The sequence below is a fragment of the Aristolochia californica genome, unplaced genomic scaffold, assembly GCF_029961685.1.
Source record: "Aristolochia californica isolate CCGP_79_NKW_82.1479 unplaced genomic scaffold, dmAriCali1.0.hap1 SCAF_9, whole genome shotgun sequence".
Taxonomy (NCBI): Eukaryota; Viridiplantae; Streptophyta; class Magnoliopsida; order Piperales; family Aristolochiaceae; genus Aristolochia; species Aristolochia californica.
In genome coordinates, this window is record NW_027182290.1 from 37,799,332 (window position 1) to 37,821,155 (window position 21,824).

General features: G+C 38.3%; 2 protein-coding genes across 2 annotated transcripts; one reads left to right on the forward strand and one right to left on the reverse strand.

The window, feature by feature from the left end:
- The first annotated feature begins 2,129 nt into the window (after positions 1-2,129).
- LOC137940934 (NAC domain-containing protein 92-like) lies at positions 2,130-4,027 on the forward strand. The gene is made up of 3 exons (XM_068786048.1): positions 2,130-2,298; positions 2,763-3,034; positions 3,521-4,027. Exons 1-3 carry the CDS (start codon positions 2,130-2,132, stop codon positions 4,025-4,027), a joined length of 948 nt encoding a protein of 315 aa, XP_068642149.1.
- A 5,626-nt stretch (positions 4,028-9,653) lies between these two features.
- On the reverse strand, positions 9,654-21,244 carry LOC137941621 (uncharacterized). The gene is made up of 15 exons (XM_068787109.1): positions 20,859-21,244; positions 20,118-20,245; positions 19,898-19,969; positions 19,705-19,818; positions 18,775-18,843; positions 18,617-18,673; positions 18,068-18,121; positions 17,914-17,976; positions 17,552-17,614; positions 17,063-17,227; positions 16,666-16,821; positions 16,415-16,495; positions 16,215-16,276; positions 15,945-16,075; positions 9,654-9,992 (listed from the first exon to the last, which is right to left on the reverse strand). The coding sequence occupies exons 1-14, from the start codon at positions 21,019-21,021 to the stop codon at positions 15,994-15,996; spliced, it is 1,329 nt and encodes a 442-aa protein (XP_068643210.1). The 5' UTR covers positions 21,022-21,244; the 3' UTR covers positions 9,654-9,992; positions 15,945-15,993.
- Positions 21,245-21,824: the final 580 nt, after the last annotated feature.

The window sequence follows — 21,824 nt, forward strand, 5'->3', positions numbered from 1 at the left end:
TCCAGGGAGTCGCAGGACTTGATCTGCTCGTCCAAGTTTTGGTGGAAAGTTCGTATTTCGAAGTGTATGATAAGTAAACTGGAATGGGATGGTGACTGAAGTGCTTTTATTTATGAGAAATCTTCTGCGGCACTATAAAAGTGTGGTTAACTCATGAATCTAGACATAATCTTTAACGCTTAAACAAGTAATTAACAAGGACAAGAATGGGTCCTTTTGATGGTTACACTTTGCTAGTCCTGAGAGTACTGCATCGGCGGATTCCAGCCCGGTGAGTTCTACTGTTTTTTTATTTTATTTTTTCTTTCTTGCTAGTTTTCACGAAGTTTCGTTCTATTTGATGAATCTCGGTTTGGATCGGGAAGTTCTGCGAGATTATAATTAAGAGAGAAGACCGAGGAAAGAGTCACAGAGAATTCTGCTAGCCAATACTGGAACAAAAACCAAAAAAAAAAAAGAATCTGAAATCTTCCTAATGCACCACAAAAGAAGAAAGAAAGACAAAGAAACTGAAGTCCATGAGAACTCGATTTAGGTTTTCTGGTTACTGCAACGGCTCCGAGAGCACCACCTCAGTTTAGGTAACCATGGTTTCACGTACGTGCATAAAATGCTTGCTCATGCTTCTCTCTCTCTCTCTCATAATTAATCAAAAGCAACTATACACATTAGCAACCATTTCCATAAAGTAAACCTAATCCATTCCGTTCCAGAAACACTCTGATGAATTAAGAAAAGCCCTCTCTGATTCCGTGCAGATTACAGTAGCATTTTCGCTTCCATACTAAATCCCTTACGGAAGACTACATCTTTGTATTCCGTCGTTGGGTCTCAGACATGGCCAACGAAACGATCGCAGCCGTCGGTCAGCTGGGTACGCAGTGGAATCTTCAGTCGTCAGCCACCGTCGATTTTTTCTCAATAATGAAGGTCTGGTTCAAACTAGTATTTTTTTTCACAGCTGTCGATTTAACGAAACATGACAAAAGGAAGCAGACGACATGTCTCCTGCTCTTCAGACGGAAAGAAAACAACAAAAAGAGGGAATTCATTAGACGCTGGAGGCTACAGAGGGAAAAGGAAAACCGAAGTGGCGGTCGCCGGTCAGGTCTGCGGGGAACGGCTTCCCCGGAAGCAATCTTTTTTGAAAACTCCGACTGGACGCATACCCTGGTCGCCAGGAAGCAAGGGTCAAAGACGATGATGTGGCAAAAGACGACTAGTTAGGTGGGCCCTGAGGGCACGTGGCCTGTTGCCGGTCATAAGTAGTTTGGTCTGAATCCAATGTGATTTACGTGAGGAAGACAAACGAGGAGATTGGGCTTCACGCTTCCTGTCTTTCATCGACAAAGTCACGGTTAGACAGAAATATCGTGATTTCTAAAGATTTACGGAAAATACCTAAAGGGACATTCTAGTAATTTGGGCAGGGACACCCGTAAGAACTTAATGTATTAATAGGGGTAAAGTAGTCATTATATTTTACTCAAGGAACTGTCTTGCATGAGGACAACAGAGTTAATTTCGCGGCGCTCTTTTTTAACAAAACGACAGAGAGGACAGGAACAACACTTGTCAGTGACGACCCTTAGTGGGTAGAGGCTTCAGAAACACACCCTTCAATTCAAAAGCTTAAATTCGACAGCTTCGTCAATAAACTCCCTCTTCAAACCTCATTCCAGTCGCGCAGATCGTCTCCTGAAAACCACGATCCATGCTCGTGTTCCTTAATTTTAAGTTTGTTTCTCTTTGATTCTCTCTTTCCCAAAGTTTTCAAAGGATTTCTTTTCTATTTTGGTCTACATAAGATTTTCTTAACCTGAAAGTTTGAAGATCATAACAAGCTGTTTGGGCCCTCTAGGGTTGGTAATCTAACCAAGCAAGATCTCCATCTTTCTTTTAGTGATTGTCCTAGAAGGTGTCTCTGAAAACTCTTCTTTCAGTTGTAAAGGGTTACAGTCATACCTAAGAGATAATTGATTCTCTCTGGGATTGATATTTTCTCGATAAGTACAGTGAATGCTGGATGATCTGGTTCGCAGGTATACTTAACTGCATGTGTGCAATCAAAATCTAGTTGCAGTTTGTTTGTTTCATTTGTAAGAAGGCAAAAAGTCGGAGAAGAAGAGATGGATGGGGTGGAGAAGGAAGAGACGTTACCTCCAGGGTTCAGGTTTCATCCCACAGATGAAGAGCTCATCACCTACTACTTGACGCAAAAGATTTCCGATTCTAGTTTCACCGGAAGGGCAATTGCCGACATTGATCTCAATAAATGTGAACCATGGGATCTTCCAGGTAAGGGATATCATCCGCTTGATTTTATACTTTATCAGTTGCTGAAGAATTCGAACTTCTCATTACCTTAACCAAATTAAGAACCTATCAGTTTAGGCACCTCATCGCATCACTGCAAACCAGTAACCGGAGTTTTTGTGTTCCTTTGCTGATGTCTTCTGGAGTTTCAGAAACCTAACATGCCAGACTTTCTCAGCACTCAGGATCAAGCAGGTCCAGAAAAACAGCAAATCCGCATTTTTTCTCCACCAGTTCATATTTTCTTTTCGATTGCTTCACTGTCCATTAACATTCGCTAGAACTTTTTTTCTAAAAAAAAAGAGAGCTTCTGTCTGGGTCGTCTGCGCATACTGTGAAGCCTTACAATCTTGTTAATCTGGGTTATCCATATAAGTTGATTAAAACACCAGTTTTTAATCAACGGTAGTGCTTCGTCCGACTGATGATCAACCGTTTTGTTCCAGGCAAAGCCAAAATGGGCGAGAAGGAATGGTACTTCTTCAGCCTTCGAGATCGAAAATACCCAACAGGCGTCAGAACAAACCGCTCAACAAACGCTGGCTACTGGAAAACAACTGGGAAAGATAAGGAGATCTTCAACACTGTCACCTCTGAGTTAGTCGGGATGAAGAAGACATTAGTCTTCTACAAAGGGAGAGCTCCCAGAGGAGAGAAAACCAATTGGGTCATGCACGAATATCGCGTTCAATCCAAATCCAGCTTCAAAGCCACCAAGGTAAATCCAATCAATCCTCCAGGAACTAGAGAGCTAGGATCAACCGACGGAGAGGGTAACAAATCGCCGCTTCTCCTCCAAGATTTGTGTCTGTCAGTTTCCTCCTTATAAATATAAAATTGAACGCAGGCGGCCTAACATTCTGTCACAGAAAAAAGAAAGAAGATTCTAACTTGCTTCACGGAAAAACTTTAACTTTTAGATCACGACAAATTTCCATGCACGAAGTGGAATATCTCGACATTCTCGACAGGTGTAGAATAATGTTGAGATACGTATTATGAGCTCGGCCACAGTAAACAGAAGGGGAATCTAGCCACTTTTCTTGACTCTTGAAAATCGTTCCCATCTGATCTCCCTTGCCAAGCCACTCATACAATAGCTAGATTCTCGCACATTAAGATGATCAATACGTGAAGAAATGAGATCAGAGCTCCTTGATTTACAATAAAACTGACGATGAATCTGTCAATCTGAGTGCAGCAGGACGAGTGGGTGGTCTGCCGCGTCTTCCAGAAGAGCTCCGGAGCGAAGAAGTACCCATCGAGCCAACCGCGAGTCAACCCATATACCATGGAGATGGGATCAGCTGCTGTGCAACCCATGGTGCAGGCGGCCGAGATGTGCCAATACGGGATGGGAATGGGAAGGAACGCCATGGGTAGCTCTGAAATTGCAGAACTGAGTAGGGCCTTAAGGGGAGCACAATCACTGAACCCTACCGTGCAACAACAGTTCAACTACCCTGGGACCTTCACCATATCCGGCTTAAATCTGAACATTGGGGGATCCAACCCGCCGGTTTTACGTGGTTCACAGATCACCACGAACCAACAGTCCATGGTACTGGAACCACCCCAACCCACCATGCAGGGTTGTTACGTAGGGTCTGAAGGGAGCCTGTGCGCTGACATGGGTTCCGGTGGGCACAGCAGCAGGTTTCAGCAAATGGAACCTTGTATGGACTTGGATGCCTACTGGCCGTCTTACTGAAAGGATGATGTCTAAGAAGAAGCAGCAGATTCCTCTCTGGTTAATGGACTCGACTGTGATATCCTTCTAAACTTTCAATATTCTGATCATGAAGTAACATGAGCTTTTACGTACTTATGTTTGTACCATTCGGCAGGATTAATATAGAAGCATTATGCCAAATTGATTGTGAAACATGATTATGGGTATCCTATGATCAATTGCACACCATTGTATACTTAAGAAATCTGTCACACGCATGAATTTTTTTGGGCTTCGATTTTTCCTGCTATCTCTATTTTTCATTGGGTCTCTTTTGCATGTGAGACTCAAATTCGCTGGCAGAAATTACAAATTTTTTTAGTAATAATATTTAAATAAATATTTATTTTAAAATTTTTTGTCCTTTATTCTGCCAGAAAATTTAAAATTTGTATGCAATTTTTTTATTTTAATTAAATAATGCTTAGTAAATATTTATTTTGAATTTCTGCCTGTGAATTTATTTCTATAAATTCACCATAAGAGATTCACTTTTGCTAGCAAATATGTAAAATTTTGGCAAATTTTTATCATTTTAAATACTTTTTTTATTTTAAAATTTTCTTGTTTAGTAAATTAATGTAGGCTAAATATAATTTAACATAAAGCATGGATAATAATTAGTTGACTATCATACTGTGTCTTTGAGACACGATCATGCCTCCCAAATAACCCACTATCATGCATCTCATATGGTGGCTATGGTGACAATATCTCCTGTGAAGAGGCATGGCGTGAGACTAGTGGCAGCTTAGGTGGACGAAGAGGCACGATATCTTATGAACTTGCATATGGAGTATGTTTATTGCATCAATGATATTATTTTTACGTGGATCCTAAAATCGTATTCGAGAGCAAGAGAGGGGAAGAGAGCATGTGCGTGAATCCCTTCATTCTGCACCTATAGCAGAAATATATCGCAGAGTGGGTGCCAAACAAGCCAAAATCTGAGTTTATCAAAAGCTTGGACTAAAGTTCCCGTAAAATTAGCTTTTTATGATTACATTAGTAATAATCCGGCCTCACTCAAACAATCTCACTTTGACCTCAATGAGTTGCAAATGCTTTGTTGAAGTCTTATCATGGACCCAAAACCATTTAAGTTTGATAACTATGAAGCTGAGGCAGACACATATTAATATGCCAACCCCAATACACTAGTCAACATTCCTCTAGTTGAGCAGATTTACATCGACTCCTTTTGCAAGTGTAGCACATTTCACACAACTTTACAAGGATTATATTTGAAAGGAGAGGAAAATGAGATTCTAAATTTTGAAAGGCTAGCGCATGCGGATTAAGAAGCTGCTCCTCCATGTTGTGGTTGTGGAGGTAGGGGTTGCCACCTCCCTTTGTGAAGTTTGGGAAAGCCCGCTACCCACTCGGCATCAAATGGTCACTCGTTCTCACTTGCTCGAGCTATGTTCCGAGAGGGAAAGATCTGTAGGAGGGATATGAAGAGTTTAGAAGCCTAAATGCAACATGAAAAATGAGGGAAAGTGTTGTTTTTAAGACTCCATTACTAGCAGGACTTCAAGGTTGAGATAACGAAGAGGAGAAGAAAGAAGGAGAATAAGAAAGGAGGAGGAGAATAGAGAAGGAAGGAGAGAGGATGATTGAGAAAGAGAGGAGAGGATGGCTGAGAGAGAGGAGAGGAGGAGAGAATTTGGGTTATGGAACTTATCCAAACCTTCCCCTTTAAGTTTAATTTGTAGAGGATAAAAGTATCAATGTTACAAGTATACCTTTCACTCTAGTAGGAGTGAGGAAGAGACAAAAAATTATAAGATAATTACAATCATAAGACCCAAGCTTGTCTATATCTTCTAAGACTCCCCCTCAAATTGGTGGTGAAAAGACATCGTATATCCCCAGTTTGGTACATGCAATGGACAGAACCTTGGAGTTAACTGACTTTGTGAAAAAAAATAGCAAGTTGTTTAATAGTTGAGACATGTTTAAGACTTATAATCCTTGCTTGCAACTTTTTTCTTATAAAATGACAGGACACCTCAATATGCTTAGTTCTCTCATGGAAGACTGGGTTGGAGACAATATGGATTGCAACTTGATTGTCACATTAAAGTTCCATCATGCCTTCTTTGTGGAATCTCAACTCTACGAGAAGAGATTTAATTCATAGAAATTTGCATATTGCATGTGCCATGACTCTGTATTCTGCTTATGCACTAGACCTTACAACGATATTTTATTTTTTACTCCTTCATGTAACAAGATTGCCTCCAACTAGAGTACAATATCTTAAAGTAGATTTTCTATCATCTGGTGATCCAGTCCAATCCGCAACGGCAAAAATTTCAACCTTGAAATGACTATGCAACTTATATAGAAGCCCTCGTCATGGTGCTTTTTTCAAGTACCTGAAAATCCTCTCTAATACCTCTTGCCAATGAGACATATTAGGTTTATGCATATATTGTCATGACCACACTGACTGCAAAAGAAATATTTGGTCTAGTCATAGCGAGATAAATAAGTCTTCCAACTAGTCTCTGGTACTTGCCCACATCAACTTCTTTTCTCAAGCCAACACATAATTTAGTATTTGTCTCCATAGGGGTGTCAGTAGGGCGACATCCCATAATTCTTGTTTCTTTAAGCAAGTCAAGAAGATATTTTATTTGTGATAAGACAATATAGTGCCTAGAGTGAAGAACCTCAATACTAAGAAAGTACTTGAGTCTCAAGTCTTTTGTCTTGACTTCATTGCATATCTTCTGTTTGACTTAACTTATGTTATCGATATCACTTCCTGTCAAAATAATATCATCCACGTACACAGCAAGTAGTACCACACATTTCTTAGTATGCTTGACAAATCAAAGCATTACTTGACTAAACTTGTCAAACTAGGACCACAGAGATTGTTTCAGAACATATAATGATTTTTTAAAGCGGTATACCAACTTCCCCTCAACCACATATCCAGGTGGTTGCTGCATATAAACTTCCTCCTTAATATCACCAATGAGGAAGACATTCTTCACATCTAGCTGAAAAATAAGCCATTGAGAGTTACAACGAGAGATAATAATATATGTACCGAGTAGAGCTTAGCGACAGGAGAAGAACTTTCCTCATAATCAATACCATAAAACTTAATATAGCCTTTAGCCACTAGTCGGGCCACATAACCATTCGGATTCTGTTTTATAGTGAAAAACCATTTACAACCCACTGGTTTTTTTCCATATAGTAGGGGAACAAGTTGCCACATTCGATTCTCATAAAGGGTTGCCATCTCTTCATCCAATGTTGTTTTCCATCTTGGATGTTGTAGGTCCTTTTGATAAGACTGGAGAATAGCAATAGAAGAAATAGAAGCAAGATAATGACAGCAAGACAGGCATAACCAACGGGCAGATAAAGGATTAGCAATGTGGTGAGTGATAGATGCTTGTGTGCATGCCCTAGGCTTTTTCTGAAGAGCAATCGATCGGGTATCAAATAGAGGTCCAAAAATAGGAGGTGAAGATGGAGAACTTACCTCAGAGGGGTCTGAAGACTCCATATGCATAGTATCGGCCAATGTTTCAATGGGTGAAGCAGGTAAATCATCACATCTTTGAGCTAATGAGTCATCAATCGGCACAATAGGCTTTGGAAACTCATTTGTTGCAAGAAGCTAGGTGGGGCACCGGTGGAGGAAAAGAAGAGTTGTCGTTCAAAGAATGTCACATCACTAGAGATAAACAATTTTTTTAGAGAAAGATTGTAACACACATATCCTTTCTAAGTACGAGAGTAACCCAAAAAAATACATTTTAAGTGCCCTAGGATCCAATTTAGTAGTATGGGTAGTAACATGAACAAAACAAGTACACCCAAAAACTCTCAAAGAAAGAGAAAAAGGTTAATCACAGAGAAAGAGATAGAGTATGGTGTCTTATTGCCAAGTACCAAAAAAGGTAACTTGTTAGTAAGATAACAGACTGTAAGGATGGCATTTGGGTAGAAGAAACGAGATACACGCATATGATGTAATAGAGCACGAGGAACCTCAATAAGGTGTCTATATTTTTATTTTTCAGCTACACGTGTGTAGACACATGAAGTTTTATGAATGATGCATTTACTGTTGCAAAAGGATAGGGTCTGTTGACAGATATTCTTTGGCATTATCTAATAAAAGGATCTTCAAGGTAGCGTAAACTAAGTCGACACCATGGCACAAATTTTAATCATCAAAATTTTAAAATATTACTATTTTTTTTCATATGTATCCAAACAAGAGAAACTATATTTTTTTTTATTTTCTCTCTCATTTTTCATGGGCATCCAAACATGAAAAAATAAACCTCTTTTCTTTTCTTTTCTTTTCTTTTCTTTTCTTTTCTTTTCTTTTCTCTTTCTCTTTCTCTTTCTTTTCTCTTCCTTTTCTTTCATCTCCACTTTTTGTGTTCCAAACAAAGCCTTAAAATGACAAGGTAGGGAAATTCGGGCAATTTAAACGAGACAGCCTACTAGTGTCTGCTTCGCTGAAAGTGAGTATGAGTTCTATTGTCATCCTATGCAATAGAAATGGGCCTTGAGAGAAAAACCCACTATGTGAGCTACGTAGAGTGTGCTTCTAAATTATGAAGGACTAAAACTGGCTACTGTCGTGTGAAACTAGGTATAGGGATGTCAATTTTGGTTGTTTCTGATTATTTTTTATTCTCGTTCATTAAATGGAATGAAAAGGGAACGAAAATTTTTGTCCCTAATTACACAAAATTAATTGGGTACACGTTTACCATTTATTAAATGAAAAGGATATGGGGACGGGTTAGTCTGTAATTTTGGTTAATCTATTACCATATTATATACAAGAGTAATTTGACTAGAATAAATGTTTGTTTGACATAACACATGATTCAATTCACTTTTTGTAAGGATTTTGTTGTACATCAAAATAACATTGTTATTAGGGTGGATCCCAAATTTGTGAGTCGCAATGGATCTCGTCAATCTGGTGGTCATAACCATTCTTGTCGAGTTCAACCTACCAACCTGACCTAGATCTGACCAAGCCAGCATGTCAGGGGGAAGGTGTTGCATCCCGTTCACTGACATACTTGCATCAGCAGTGATGCGAGAGGAGCTTAAGCCCTTCTCTTAAGTTTTTCTGATTTAGCCATTAAAATAAATTATTTTATTTTATTGCTCCATTTATTCATATTTTGAAAACGAATCACTGGCTTGTATTACAATTGTAACGATGAGAATCGAGATTCCCTTTTGTCGTGGACCTGCTAAATCCAGAGTTTATTTTGTTTGTATGTTTCTGCTTCCCTTTCGGCACATGAACTAAAGATTTACCCTACCAGCTTCTACCTTGTTTCCAGATTTTAGATTCAAAGCTAATAAATTTTGCTTGTGATTGTTCGTCCATTTACTCTTTTGTACTGAAGATCATCGAGAGTGTTAGCTCTTTTTAATTTTTATCTTGCTTGATGCATCAAAAACTCTATTCCTACATTTGTCTCTCTACTTTTCTTCTGCTTTCGGTTTTTTTCCCGACGCCGTATCTTTTGGCTGTTTTCATAAAGATTCAAGAAGAAAAAGTATCACCTCCAAAAATATTTAATACGGTTCACCACGGTGCTAAACTAACACTTTTTATATGGATTTGAAGTATTCTTAAATATCAACATCCATTTCCAAGAACCATCCTTGAGGAACAAAACAAATAATTCTAGAACCGGATACCAGTACATGACATCAATAAATCAAACATACAGCTATAAGATCTAAAGCTAGAGAAAAGAAAAAGAGTAGCCTTTACAAGACAAACCTCTTCCAATTGAAAGCAATCCAGACACAGGTATATCTGCGTGCGATAAGGTCAAACGTCTTTTTAGCAAAGAATTCCCCAACTCGCCGTCAAATGCATCAAAGTAACATGCGAGAAGAACCTTGCCCCCATAGTGCAGTACACTGCCTGCAGCCAGAATAAGATTATACAACTTTCAGTCCAAAGAAGTACCATTCTCCGACCAAGTGAGTAACAGTTAAAACTCCCCATTGGACTCTTCCCACGGCCCTCAATCTCAAAAAGATACGGGATATTAAGGCTGTGTTTGGGACACAGAAAGTGGAGAGAAGAAAAAGAGAGAAAGTAGAAAAAAAAGATTTTTTTTCTATTGTTTGAAAGACCATAGAAAATGAGAGAGAAAATAGAAGAGAAATATAACTTCTCTTGTTCGAATACAAGTAGAAAATGGAAAAAAAAAGAAACTAAATAATATTTTAAAATTTTCTCTTAAGTTTCTATTTCTTTTATTTTCTCTCCAAATTCCATCTTTTTGTAAGAAAAAAATTATTAACTAATTTTCTTTCTTACTTTTTTTCTCTTGATGATTCTTTACTGTCAAACAACAGAAAATAATTTTGGCCCTTTTTTTTTCCTTTTCTATGGGTTCCAAACAGAACCTAAGGATCTAAGTTTCAGTACTACTCAGAATATAATCTAGATTGACCTGTAAAATTATATGAAACTATTACTGAAAAAGAAAGAGAAGCCAAAAAAAGATGATAAAATTATAAGAAACTACTACTGAAAAAGAAAGAGATGATAAAATTATACGAAACTACTACTGAAAAAGAAAGAGAAGCAAAAAACTGAAAGAGAAAAGACGAAGAAGAAAAGACATTAGAGGATAACATGCAGTGAAAAGAGATGGAAAGAGAAGAGAGAAAGAAAAGAGGGGAAGTTTTTTTTTTAGAGAAAAGGAAAAATTTCCTTTACTCAAATATGTTCCCTTAACATAAAAGGAAAAACACGATTCCAAAAATATAAAAGAAGAAATGCCAATTTCAAACCAAAGAAAATAGTTAACACACACCAAAAGTGCGTTAAGAGTAAGTTCTAGATTCAACTCTCAGCAATATCTTTGGCGTTTAGGTAACCAAACTTCCAAATCAAGAAATTATGACGATAAAGCTTGAAAGATGTCATCACAAGTACCAGAGGGTAGTGTGTTATTTACAAGCAACAATTAACGAAGTTAAAGACATTCAATTTCTCCTCACTTTCCAAACCCAACATTACGCCAAAAGCAAAATTCAACTCTAAATTTTGAGCTTGCTAATCAAATGAAGTATCACCCTGGTACTCAACTAAGATTTTAAGCAAGATATGAGTAACAGAGAGAAGATACTGTTTGCCTACTCAATTGGAAAAAGGCATGCGAAGCCTGACAAGCTCTCCTCCAGGAACTACCAGAAACAAAAGATTACTGTTTTACACTAAAACAACAGAAAATAATGCCCAAGAAATGACAGATGCCATTGCCAAGGAGCTCTGGGTGTGCCCCTCAATTACGCGGGTAGCTGTGAATGCTATTGGCCACTCTGGAGGTATATTTGTAGATTAGGACTCGGCTAATTATGACTCTATTAATATCATTGACGACCGGTCTCCGCTGGGTATTCAATTTAGAGATATCTTCTCCGGCAGAAGTTGGTGTGTGGGCGGAGTGTATGGTCTGACCAGACAGGGATTGGAGCCTTTTTTGGGAAGAGCTCAATTCACTTCAGCAGAATTGGAATCTCCCGTGGATCTTTACAGGGGATTTCAATGCTATCAGATATTGTCATGAGAAGAAGCCTCCGTCAGTCCGAATTTCGGCCTCTATGCGAGGCTTCTCAGATTTCATTGGCAGGTGTGAACTAGATGAGATTCCCTTATCCAGGAAGAATTACACGTGGACTATAGCAAGCAGCAGCCCATACTATCAAAATTGGACCGTTTCTTGGCTTGCCATGACTAACTGCAAATGTTTGAGAATGTCACAGGAAGAGTTCTCAATAAGGTCGACTCCGACCATTGGCCTATCATGCTGACTACCGCTTTTGAAAAGTACGGGCCCTCGCCTTTCCGTTTCGAAAACTCATGGTTAATGGAGGAAAATTTTGAAGCTCTTCTTGATGATTGGTGGGATGCGGGTCCAAGCTTCGGTAGAAGGGAGTGGGCATTCCATCTAAAGCTGCATTTCTTAAAAGGAAAAATTAAGGAGTGGGCTGCGAGTCGCCATGCCTCTATGGTTGACGAGAAGGGTTCTCTTATCTCTCATATCGCAGCTCTGGACCTGGTAGAGGAACAAAGGTATTTAAATTCTGATGAGTTTTCGCTCCAAAACTCTCTAAATTATAAGCTCAATATCATCCTGCATCAAGAGAAGATTCGGTGGAAGTAAAGAGCCAGATTTAAATGGCTAAATGAGGGAGATGCGAATACAAAGTTTTTCCATGTTGTTGCCTCGGCAAAGAGGAGATCCAACCGAATTACCTCATTATGCATTAATAATGAGGTAACGTCGTGTTGGACCTCAATTACTAATGAGTTGGTTAAGTTTTTTACAGATTTATATTCGGAGGAGTGTACCAACAGTCCGAGGTTTTTGCACATTAGTTTCTCTCGTATCTCCACCTCAACTGCCTCACTTATAGAATCTCCTTTCTCTTCAGATGAAATTGAGTGGGCCGTCTTGGGCATGGAAAGTGACAGGGCCCTGGGTCCTGATGGTTTTAATGGAGACTTTTTGAAAAAAAATTGGGCCCGTCTTAAGGAAGATATTAGTGCTATGATCGATGGTGTTTTTAGAAATGGCATAACATTCCGCAGCATCAGTGCATCATTTATAACTTTGGTTCCAAAGAAAGCAAGTATGGACAAACCAGAGGATTTTCGCCCTATCAATTTGGTTACAAGTGCATACAAAACTATTGCAAGAATCCTAGCCCACAGTTTAAAGGTATTGTTCCCCATCGTCATCCACAAAGGCAAGGCGCTTTCCTCAAGAGGAGAGAAATTTTAGACTCAACAATGGTCGTGCATGAGCTTATGGACCACTTCAGGCAAAAACAGGACCCGAGAATCGCCCTCAAGCTTGATCTTGAAAAAGCTTTTTACAGAGTTAATTGAATCCTGCTTGATGAGACAATGGAAAAAATGGGATTTGGAAAAAAATGGCGATTTTGGATAAGAAGTTGTGTGGGCTCAGCATCCTACTCCCTGATCCTCAACAGTTCAGTATGTGGATATTTTAAAGAAACTAGGGGGATTATGCAAGGTGACCCTCTCTCTCTGCTCTTAATCAACATAGTAGCAAAACTCCTCTCCGCTATATTTTATTCGGCGGTTGACATTGGATGGCTTTCCCCAACAAGCCCCCACCAGGCATTTAATATACAGATTTTGCAATATGCGGATGATACTATTATTTTTGGAATCGATGATATGGATAGTGCAAGGAGGATAAAAGCAGTATTAGGGCTTTTTGAAATAGCATCAGGGCAGAAAGATAATTGCGGGAAGACCTCTCTCATAGGATTTAATGTGAGCCCAGAGAACCTTGCAGATATGGCAAATTTATTTAGTTGCTCTACGGCTACTCTTCTAGAAAAGTATCTTGGCCTCTCACACTTTCATGGGCGTATCTCCCAAAGTTTATGGAACCCAGTGGTCGAAAAGATCGAATCTCGGTTAGCAACTTGGAAAGGGCACCACCTCAGCAAAGCGGGCAGACTAATCCTCCTTAAGTCATGTATTGCTGGCATTCCAAACTATGCTTTATCCTTTATGCCTTGCCCATCTTCTGTATGCAAAGCTATGGATAAAATGAAAAGAAGATTCCTCTGGAGAGGATCAAGTGATTCTTTCAAATATCACTTGGTCAGATGGGATGAAGTATGTCTTCCTAAGAGATTGGGTGGATTAGGGATTCGGAAATCAAAAGAAATGAACAAAGCTTCACTTCTTAAATGGATTTGGAAGTTCAAAACAAATTCTTCTAATCTTGGAAGGATATGGTTCGGGCTAAGCTGGGTTGGAATTCGTCATGGTGGATGTTCAGAGAAAATCGGAGAGGGTTATCCTCAATATGAAGATCTCTTTATTTGCTTCTTCAAAATTTCCCCTCAGCCTGTAGATTCTTTGTTGGCAGTGGCAGATCTCTTAAATTCTGGGATGATTGGTGGACAAGGCAGGAACCTTTGTGGAACTCTTTCAGGAATCTTTTCCTTCTCTCCACACAAAGAGAGATTTCAGTAGCCGATGCATTTGAAGGGGGTGGTATGAACCTACATCCCCGAAGGGGTCTGTTTGACACGGAGGCTATGGAAGCAAGCAGTTTATTGGATTCTTTGAATCATGTCAGAATAAGGCCTTCCAATGCAAACAAGCTCATTTGGTGGTCTAACAAAAGTGGAAAATTCTCAATTTCATCGGCATACAGATACATTAATGGTTGGGATTCAACGCAAAGTGAGTATGATATTTACTTCTTTTGGCCTCTATGTACCCCTCCAAAGAAAAAATTCTTCATGTGGGGAGCTTGCCAAAGTAAAATTCTTACGACAAATCTGCTCCGAAGAAGAGGTCACCCATCTATAGACCCACTATGTTCTTTTTGCAACAATGAAGTCAAATCCGCCAGCCATACTCTGCTCCTGTGTCAATTCTCATGGAATGTGTGGACCTCTGTTTTATGCAAGTGGGGGTGTAATTCTATATATCTACTGATCTGATCGGTTTTTGCAAGTCGATCAATGGTTATCTCCTTCCTGGTCTAGGTAAATTGATAATCTCAGCATGTGCTAGTTTCGTTCCATGGGGGCTTTGGAATGAACAGAATAGAAGGCGGTTCGATGCTAAAAGCGAATATGAAGCTAGAGTTGCAGAAAGAGTGACAAGGGAAATATCCACCTCAAAAGCCTTTTTCTATTTCAAGGGCACCTCCATTCGAGATAACTGGAGCAATCTGGCAAGGATGCACATTGGGACCAAGGTTCAAATAATGAAGGAGTGGACTCCCCCGGAGGTTGGTTACTTAAAATTGAATTTTGATGGCTCTTCTCTTGGCAATCCGGGGATCGCTGGTTTTGGTGGTGTGATTTCGGATCCATCTGGAAATCAGTGTTTCTCTTATGCTGGTCCGTTAGGCATCTCCGACTCTACGTCGACAGAGTTACATGGCCTTCTTAATGGGCTTTGTGTGTTCAGAGACAACTGCAGTGGTCCTATTCACATTGAAGGAGACTCCAAGGTAGTGATTGGTTGGTGCCAGCGTAATATCCTTCTACCATGGAGGCATTGGGACATTTTTCAGGAGATTTTAGATATTGTATCATCATTTTCTTGTATTTGGTCTCACATTCCGAGATTTGAAAATTTGGCAACTGATGTGTTTGCCAAGCAGAGAGTTTCCCAGCAATCTCTTGTTGTAAGGGATATGCTCCTTCCTTTGTAAATTTTCTCTTGTTAATATAAATACAACTTTTTCAAAAAAAAAAGTTACTCAAAGATTGCCTTCAACAATTTTGTCGTTTACATTTAGTCTTAGTGGACTTCAAGGAACATTAAGAAGATATCAAGTATTTCAACATGTAGAGAATTGACAATAAAGTATTCTTAAAATGGAAAAAGTTAACACATGAGGGAAGCAAGACCTCAAAATCACATCAAAAGGACATAAACATAAACACTGTTAAATCGGGTCCAAGGCCTATCCCAAAATGACTAACTACTTAAGAAACCTCTTCTGCCAACTAATACATTCAAGATCTTTGATCTCACTAATCCATGTGAGACTATTCCTTAACACTCCCCCTCACGTGTAGGCAAGTGGATAATTTGGGTGGAATGCCCACATATGAGTACTTGCTCTGATACCATGTTAAATCGGATCCAAAACCTATCCCAAAATGACTAGCTACTTAGGAAACCTCTTTTGCCAACTAATAAACTCAAAATATTTGATCTCACTAATCCATGTGGAACTATTCTTTAATAAACACATTAATGTATCTAAAAGAAAATATGATCTTGTGAGGCAAACAAATAATACAAATGAGATGCCTTTATTGGAAAAAGCAGGTATCAGCATCATACCTCATATAAAAACTACTCAAAAAGTGGCACTAAATTTTAGTGTATTTCTCTATTTGTCAGCATGCCTGCGCTTTGGCCTACGATGTCCATGATTTGTCTGTGAATTCCTCACAGGTTTAGTCGATTTTTTGCTGCAGAAATTACCAAAGCATAGATGTGAAGTTCATTGTAGAAGTCATCTAAGAAAGAACCAGTTGCAACCCACCACAAGTTAAAAAAAAAAAAGGAAGAGGAAAGACAGAGAAGAGAGTCCAGAAGAAGAGAACTAACCAGAATGCAGCGGTGAGTATTTTATACGGGACAAAAATGGCAATAGCTAACAAAGCAGAAGCCTGTAATTCATTAAGACGTTCGTATGTCAGTAACCTAATCCACAATCAAACATATGTTGTTCAATCCATAAAATATAACCAAACAAGAAAAGTGTAAACGCCAGAGATACAAGAAGATCATGGAAATCTAATCCGCACCATAAACCACACCAGCTCTTTAGTAGCCAGTGGTCTTGTAAGCTCATAGTTCTTCAGCTTCTCTTGCACGCTTGCCTGGACCTATACAAGACAATTATAATCTGCGTATCAAAAAAGGAAGAGTAGAAATCATCTTGTAACAAGCTGAAAAATTGTTCACGAATTAAGCTAAGAAAGAAGCTCTAATTAATTTAGGTATACACGAAAACATGGACAGAGCTGTCAACTCATAAATAACAGGAATGCGGTACCTTATCATGATACATAGTTGCAGATTTAAGAAATTTTCCAGAAACATGAACCGCCACATCTGTGTAAGGCTTTGAAATAACACGTACTCTGTCAACATGAGGTTTCACAAAAGTTGCAACCTGATTGACATATGGCTTGGATATTCTCTTAGCTTCCTGTCAATATATGAACAGCAGTTATTTGTTAGATGCTTGTAGTGTGCTACAGTGATTGACTTAGATGTTCTTCTTAGATCAGCAAAAGAAGATTCCAGTAGCACAACAGCATGTCATTTAAAAGGCAGCCCCCTCCCACAAAAAAATAATAGTAATAATAATAAAATAAAATAAAGAAAAAGCAGCCATGTAAAGACCAGTCATGTACCCATGTTGGAACAAGACAAAAATAAAAATTTACCTCAAGATATGGAGTTGCTGTTTCTTTTACTTTGACCACATGAGGAGTCAGAGTCACTTTAGAAGTTTCATACAGTTCAATGGTCTTTGAAGTTGCCGATTGCACATACGGACTAACTGTAGTTGACACCACGATCCACTGTTCCCTCAAAACAGGGATCAATTTCTGTAACCATTACACCCATTAACAGGAATAATGATTCATGCCACAACAGGGTGAAACACAAAAAGCGAACTGAAAATCACAAAGCCGTGACAAGTCATCCCTGTCAGGGAACTGATTGAAATTTCTTCATGAATAAGTGAGATGAACCAAAGGTCAACTTGAAGGTCACAAATTGTTGATTCAGTAACCTTGCCATGCAAGATGTCAGATTATGGAGAGAGGTTTAAGTATTAGCTCACGCAATACTAATAGGGAAAGTTCAATGTGTATCAGCAAAGCAAGTTTAGGTGGAAAAGAGAAACAAAATAGGAATCAACAACTTACAGTCTTCAGAGTTTCTAGGTGAGGCTCAGCCCATTTTTTAGCCTGAGCTGATTTGTCAGATGCCTGCAACAAATTTCAAACAAGAAATAGTAAGTCTTCCTGCCAAATAAAAAGGATTTAAAGCAGTGTTTGAACTTCTTCCATGTAAATCAGGAATCGAAAGCCAACTTTCTGCAGCTTCTAGCATATTATTCAATTTTCAGAATTTTATGTTATGCTTATCAAAGGACTCTTTTGAGTATATGACTTCCAACATGAGCTACAAGCCTCATAAGACTGTTTTGCACAAACAGCATCCAGACCACCAAGACAGTTCAAAGAAAAACATTTTTAAATTTTCTGACTTTGTCTTGCATTAGCACCTTCTGAATAGCAGCATCAGCTACAGGTTTCCCATACTCATTCCAGTACTGTGCAGCAAATGACTGGAATATGAAAAAACAAATGTCAGAAAATGTGAAGCAAGAAACATTACCAATAAATAAATAAAATTTTAAATATGCCTCAAAAGTACACCTGAGATTGAATCAAATGGGCAGCCAACCAAGGTGGCAACCATGCTCCATGAACCTGATAAAAGAACAAGAACTTTAGGTTGTATATTTAAGCCAATCAAAGCATAAATATGTGATAGAAATATCCATAAAAAATTACCTCAAACTAACAACAACATTTATAAACCAACTAGAAGTGACATCGATAAGAAAAGTCTTGGCTTACAGACTACAAGAAGGTGAACAAATATTAAAGACTCATATTTCTAGAGGATACAATAATTGCTACTCCAACTTGACAGAAACACTGAGCTACTATATCTATCGTCTATCAAATACAACACCATCGAACCAAGAAGTTACTCAACTAATATGAGGAGCTAAAAGCATGCATGTGCCTTGCGTTTCAATGGCAGAATAAAAAATTTGGACTTTAGATTTCTGAATAGCTTGACATTTCTATGAACAGGCTTCAAATGCCTAATGTGGAACAAACTAACAGAAAACAAAACCATGCATTTCTTAAGAAGGCAAATTTTACAAGGCAAAGCCAATAAACTCATATCTTTACCTCCGTTAACTCATTTTTCTTTGACGCTGCCTCTAATTTTGCCTTCAGTATCTCCTCCTGTATAAAAGAACATAAAAAAATAAAAATAAAAAGAACTGCAACAGAACAAAAAAACCTGAGTGAAAGCAAAATATAAATTTTGCTAGAGAAAAGCATACTTCTGCCAACTGAAGGGCACGTTCGGCTTTACGAATTCGGTTCTTCTGCTCATTGTTGATTTTTTGAAGCTGTCAAAGCCAACCAAAGACACATAGATGAATATCACATGATAAACACTCCCAAGCAAAGGATCAACCCATACAAAGTCATTCATTTAATTACGTGATGTCCAACAGAAAAAAAAAATCTATGGCCAGTAACTGCCTTAATGAGGGTAATTCGTGAAAAAGAGTCCATTGTATTCAACTTCAGCTGTTTTTTTTTTATTACAGCTAATTGACTCTATTAAATCTTCGATACTGGTTTTGTAACGAATTTCAACTTTGTCAGCATGTTCCAAATATAAGTCAGCAAAAGCTTTTGGCCCAAAGGAATTTTAGAGCAATATTTGGCTATATCAGTATAAGATATAATGTGACAACCAGGTGACATGTCTAGAACCTGGGTGCATGCGTTTTACACTTTGAGAGCTTTATACATGAAACACATATAATGTTTACCAAATGAAGAAACCTAATGAAACATATTCCATCACAAACATGGTTAAAAGAAAGAACCATTTGAAACTTTTATGTTACCACAAATTTACATTAACAAGAGAACTTTTGGCCAACAGAGTCAGAGAGAAAGAGAGATGATGATGCACAAATTTACATTAACAGGAAAAAAATTTGGCTAACAGAGTCAGAGAGAGAGAGATGACAATGAACAAATTCAAAATACAGAAAGTACCAAATCAAGTAAAAGCCTTAACTATCACCAAAACTGCTACAGAGGTCAACTGAGTTGACCCTAAACCATTAATGATAGAGGGAAATACTGGAACAGAAATAATTACTTCAAATGCACTAACTGCAACAGAAAATAATCGCAATTGTATGAATCAGATAATCATTTGTAAACTTAAAAAGAGCAACCACGATATTTACACTTTCTAGTTTAGCTGTCAATTCCTGCATTTTTGTTTCAGCCTCACTAGCTCGGGCTTCCCAAGCACCCTTTATCTTACTCTGCATTTCTATGTCCTTCTTCAGTGTTTCAACCTGTCCAAAAGGCCACTATTAGGATTTAAGAGACTGCCTAGTTTATCTAAGTTTATTTGAACAATTTCTCCTTCCGAACCTGCTTTTCAAGTTCACCAGCTCGTGCATGTGCCCTTCCAACCTGCTCCTCAGCCACTAAGGATCCCTTCTCCTATCAGAAAATGAAATTAAGGAAAGAAGGAAGATATAAAATCAAAACCTAGAGCACATAAATTAATTGTCGCTGGAGTTCGCACATAGAAGAGTTTATAGTAATAAAAAAGAAACTAAATTCGTTGCGCCAAATTGCACAAACTCACCTTAAGTGATTCAATTTCGCGCACCAAAGCTGCAACATTGTCTTTCTTCTCCTGAATGATCTTTTCCATCTGTGATATGCGTTCATCTTTGTTTTTCAGTTCTCTGATTTTTTCTTCAAAGCTAAATTCTTCACAAAATAATATGAAGAAAAAGCAATTAGGAAATAAGAAAAAAGATTACTGGCATTTCATCATAAAGCTATTAGCAGATTAAATGCGGAGCAACCACACTACTTACTTGGGTCTAAAATCTAACAAACACTAACAACTTCCACGCAACAAAAAAAAGAAGCAGATTTTCTCTATCCTATTTCGGAGTAGCTTCCATCCATTCCCAAAATGCAGCTCCTTCTATGGAATCTAGTTCGAGTACAGTGATTAAAAATAAAAAAAGGTGATAAAAAAAAAAATAGTTTCTAACAGCGGTATTTATGTCTCTTGTAGAATAGATTCCGAACAATGCAACAGAGGTTAAAAAAAAAAACCCTAACTCGAAACCATAAGCAAATCAATTAACATCATCTAGAACCTTAAATCACCAACTGAGAAGAAGTGCCATATTCCGAAATTCCTAAAGTTTACAGAAGATCCAAAGCACGTAAATCACCAAGAAGGCTAATAGAAAACCACGAAAGAAAAAAGATCTCGGTCAAAACAAACCATATTTACCAACAAAGACGCAGCTTCAAAAAAAAAAAAAACGAAATAAAAAAGAGAGATTTCACGAACGCTATAACCAACCTAAGACGGAAATCTTAGACTTGAGCTGCTCCAATTCGATTTTGAGCGAGGGATCACCCCTCTCGGACACGACGCCCTCATCAGCGATCCCGGCATCCGCCGCGATTTTCAGAAAAAACAGAGAGAAAAATATCGTGAAGATCAGGAGGTTCGAAGTGGCCATGAGAGGCAACTCGGTATTTCCAATTCTCCTTCTCTAGCTAAGCAAGGAGAAAGCAGAAACGGGAAGGTGAGTAACCAAATACTTGACTCATGGATTTTCAACTTTGTGGAACTTCACACCAGGGTAGCGTTTCTCGATATAAACCGTAAGACAGGTCAGGCGAGGGAGCGACTCGCTAGACGCGTGGGATCTGGGAGGTATCCGCTGAATGCAGATCTTGGGTACCAGATCTGCCCTGATGTAGAATCCGAGTGGTAGATGGCCGATAACTAGGAAAAAAAATAGCCCGGCAAATTAAGAAAATCCAAGGCGTCGGATTAGTCCCACGTCTGTGTATACACAAACACTTCGGTGTATAAAAGAAACATTTCTTCCTCAATTCTTCCCTATACCTCATATGTTTATATTATGCGGGCGGAGACCGCGACCTGGTCCAGCGGACAGGATCGGACTCTAATAATAAATCTGAACCGGTTCGGCCCATCGACAGTTTTTCGTTATTACTTGTGAGACCCGGTTGATGGCCAGCGAGCAAGAGCGCAGTCATAAATTAGTGTTTTATTTTATTTATTATAATAATAATAACTAAAATAAATATTTATAATAATAGATTGTGTATTATTCGTTGTGATTAATATAAATATTTATTATCATAAATAATTTAACAACATTATTTCATTATTAGATTGATTTAAGCTATTATATTAATTTAATTTAAATTAATGAGTGCATTTAAACAAAGTGAAATATAATTACATTTAAATAAATATATTTAAATAGTTTCAGTTATTGATTTAAACAAT

Excerpts from the sequence above, each read along its gene's own strand:
- LOC137940934 (XM_068786048.1), top strand. The coding sequence starts at position 2,130 with ATGGATGGGGTGGAGAAGGAAGAGACGTTACCTCCAGGGTTCAGGTTT. Across the intron at positions 2,299-2,762 it reads TGAACCATGGGATCTTCCAG|GCAAAGCCAAAATGGGCGAG; the intron begins GTAAGGGATATC and ends GTTTTGTTCCAG. Across the intron at positions 3,035-3,520 it reads CCAGCTTCAAAGCCACCAAG|GACGAGTGGGTGGTCTGCCG; the intron begins GTAAATCCAATC and ends TGAGTGCAGCAG.
- LOC137941621 (XM_068787109.1), bottom strand. The coding sequence starts at position 21,021 with ATGGCCACTTCGAACCTCCTGATCTTCACGATATTTTTCTCTCTGTTT. Across the intron at positions 18,844-19,704 it reads TGACAGCTAAACTAGAAAGT|CTTCAAAAAATCAACAATGA; the intron begins GTAAATATCGTG and ends TGGCTTTGACAG. Across the intron at positions 17,615-17,913 it reads CTGATGCTGCTATTCAGAAG|GCATCTGACAAATCAGCTCA; the intron begins GTGCTAATGCAA and ends AATTTGTTGCAG.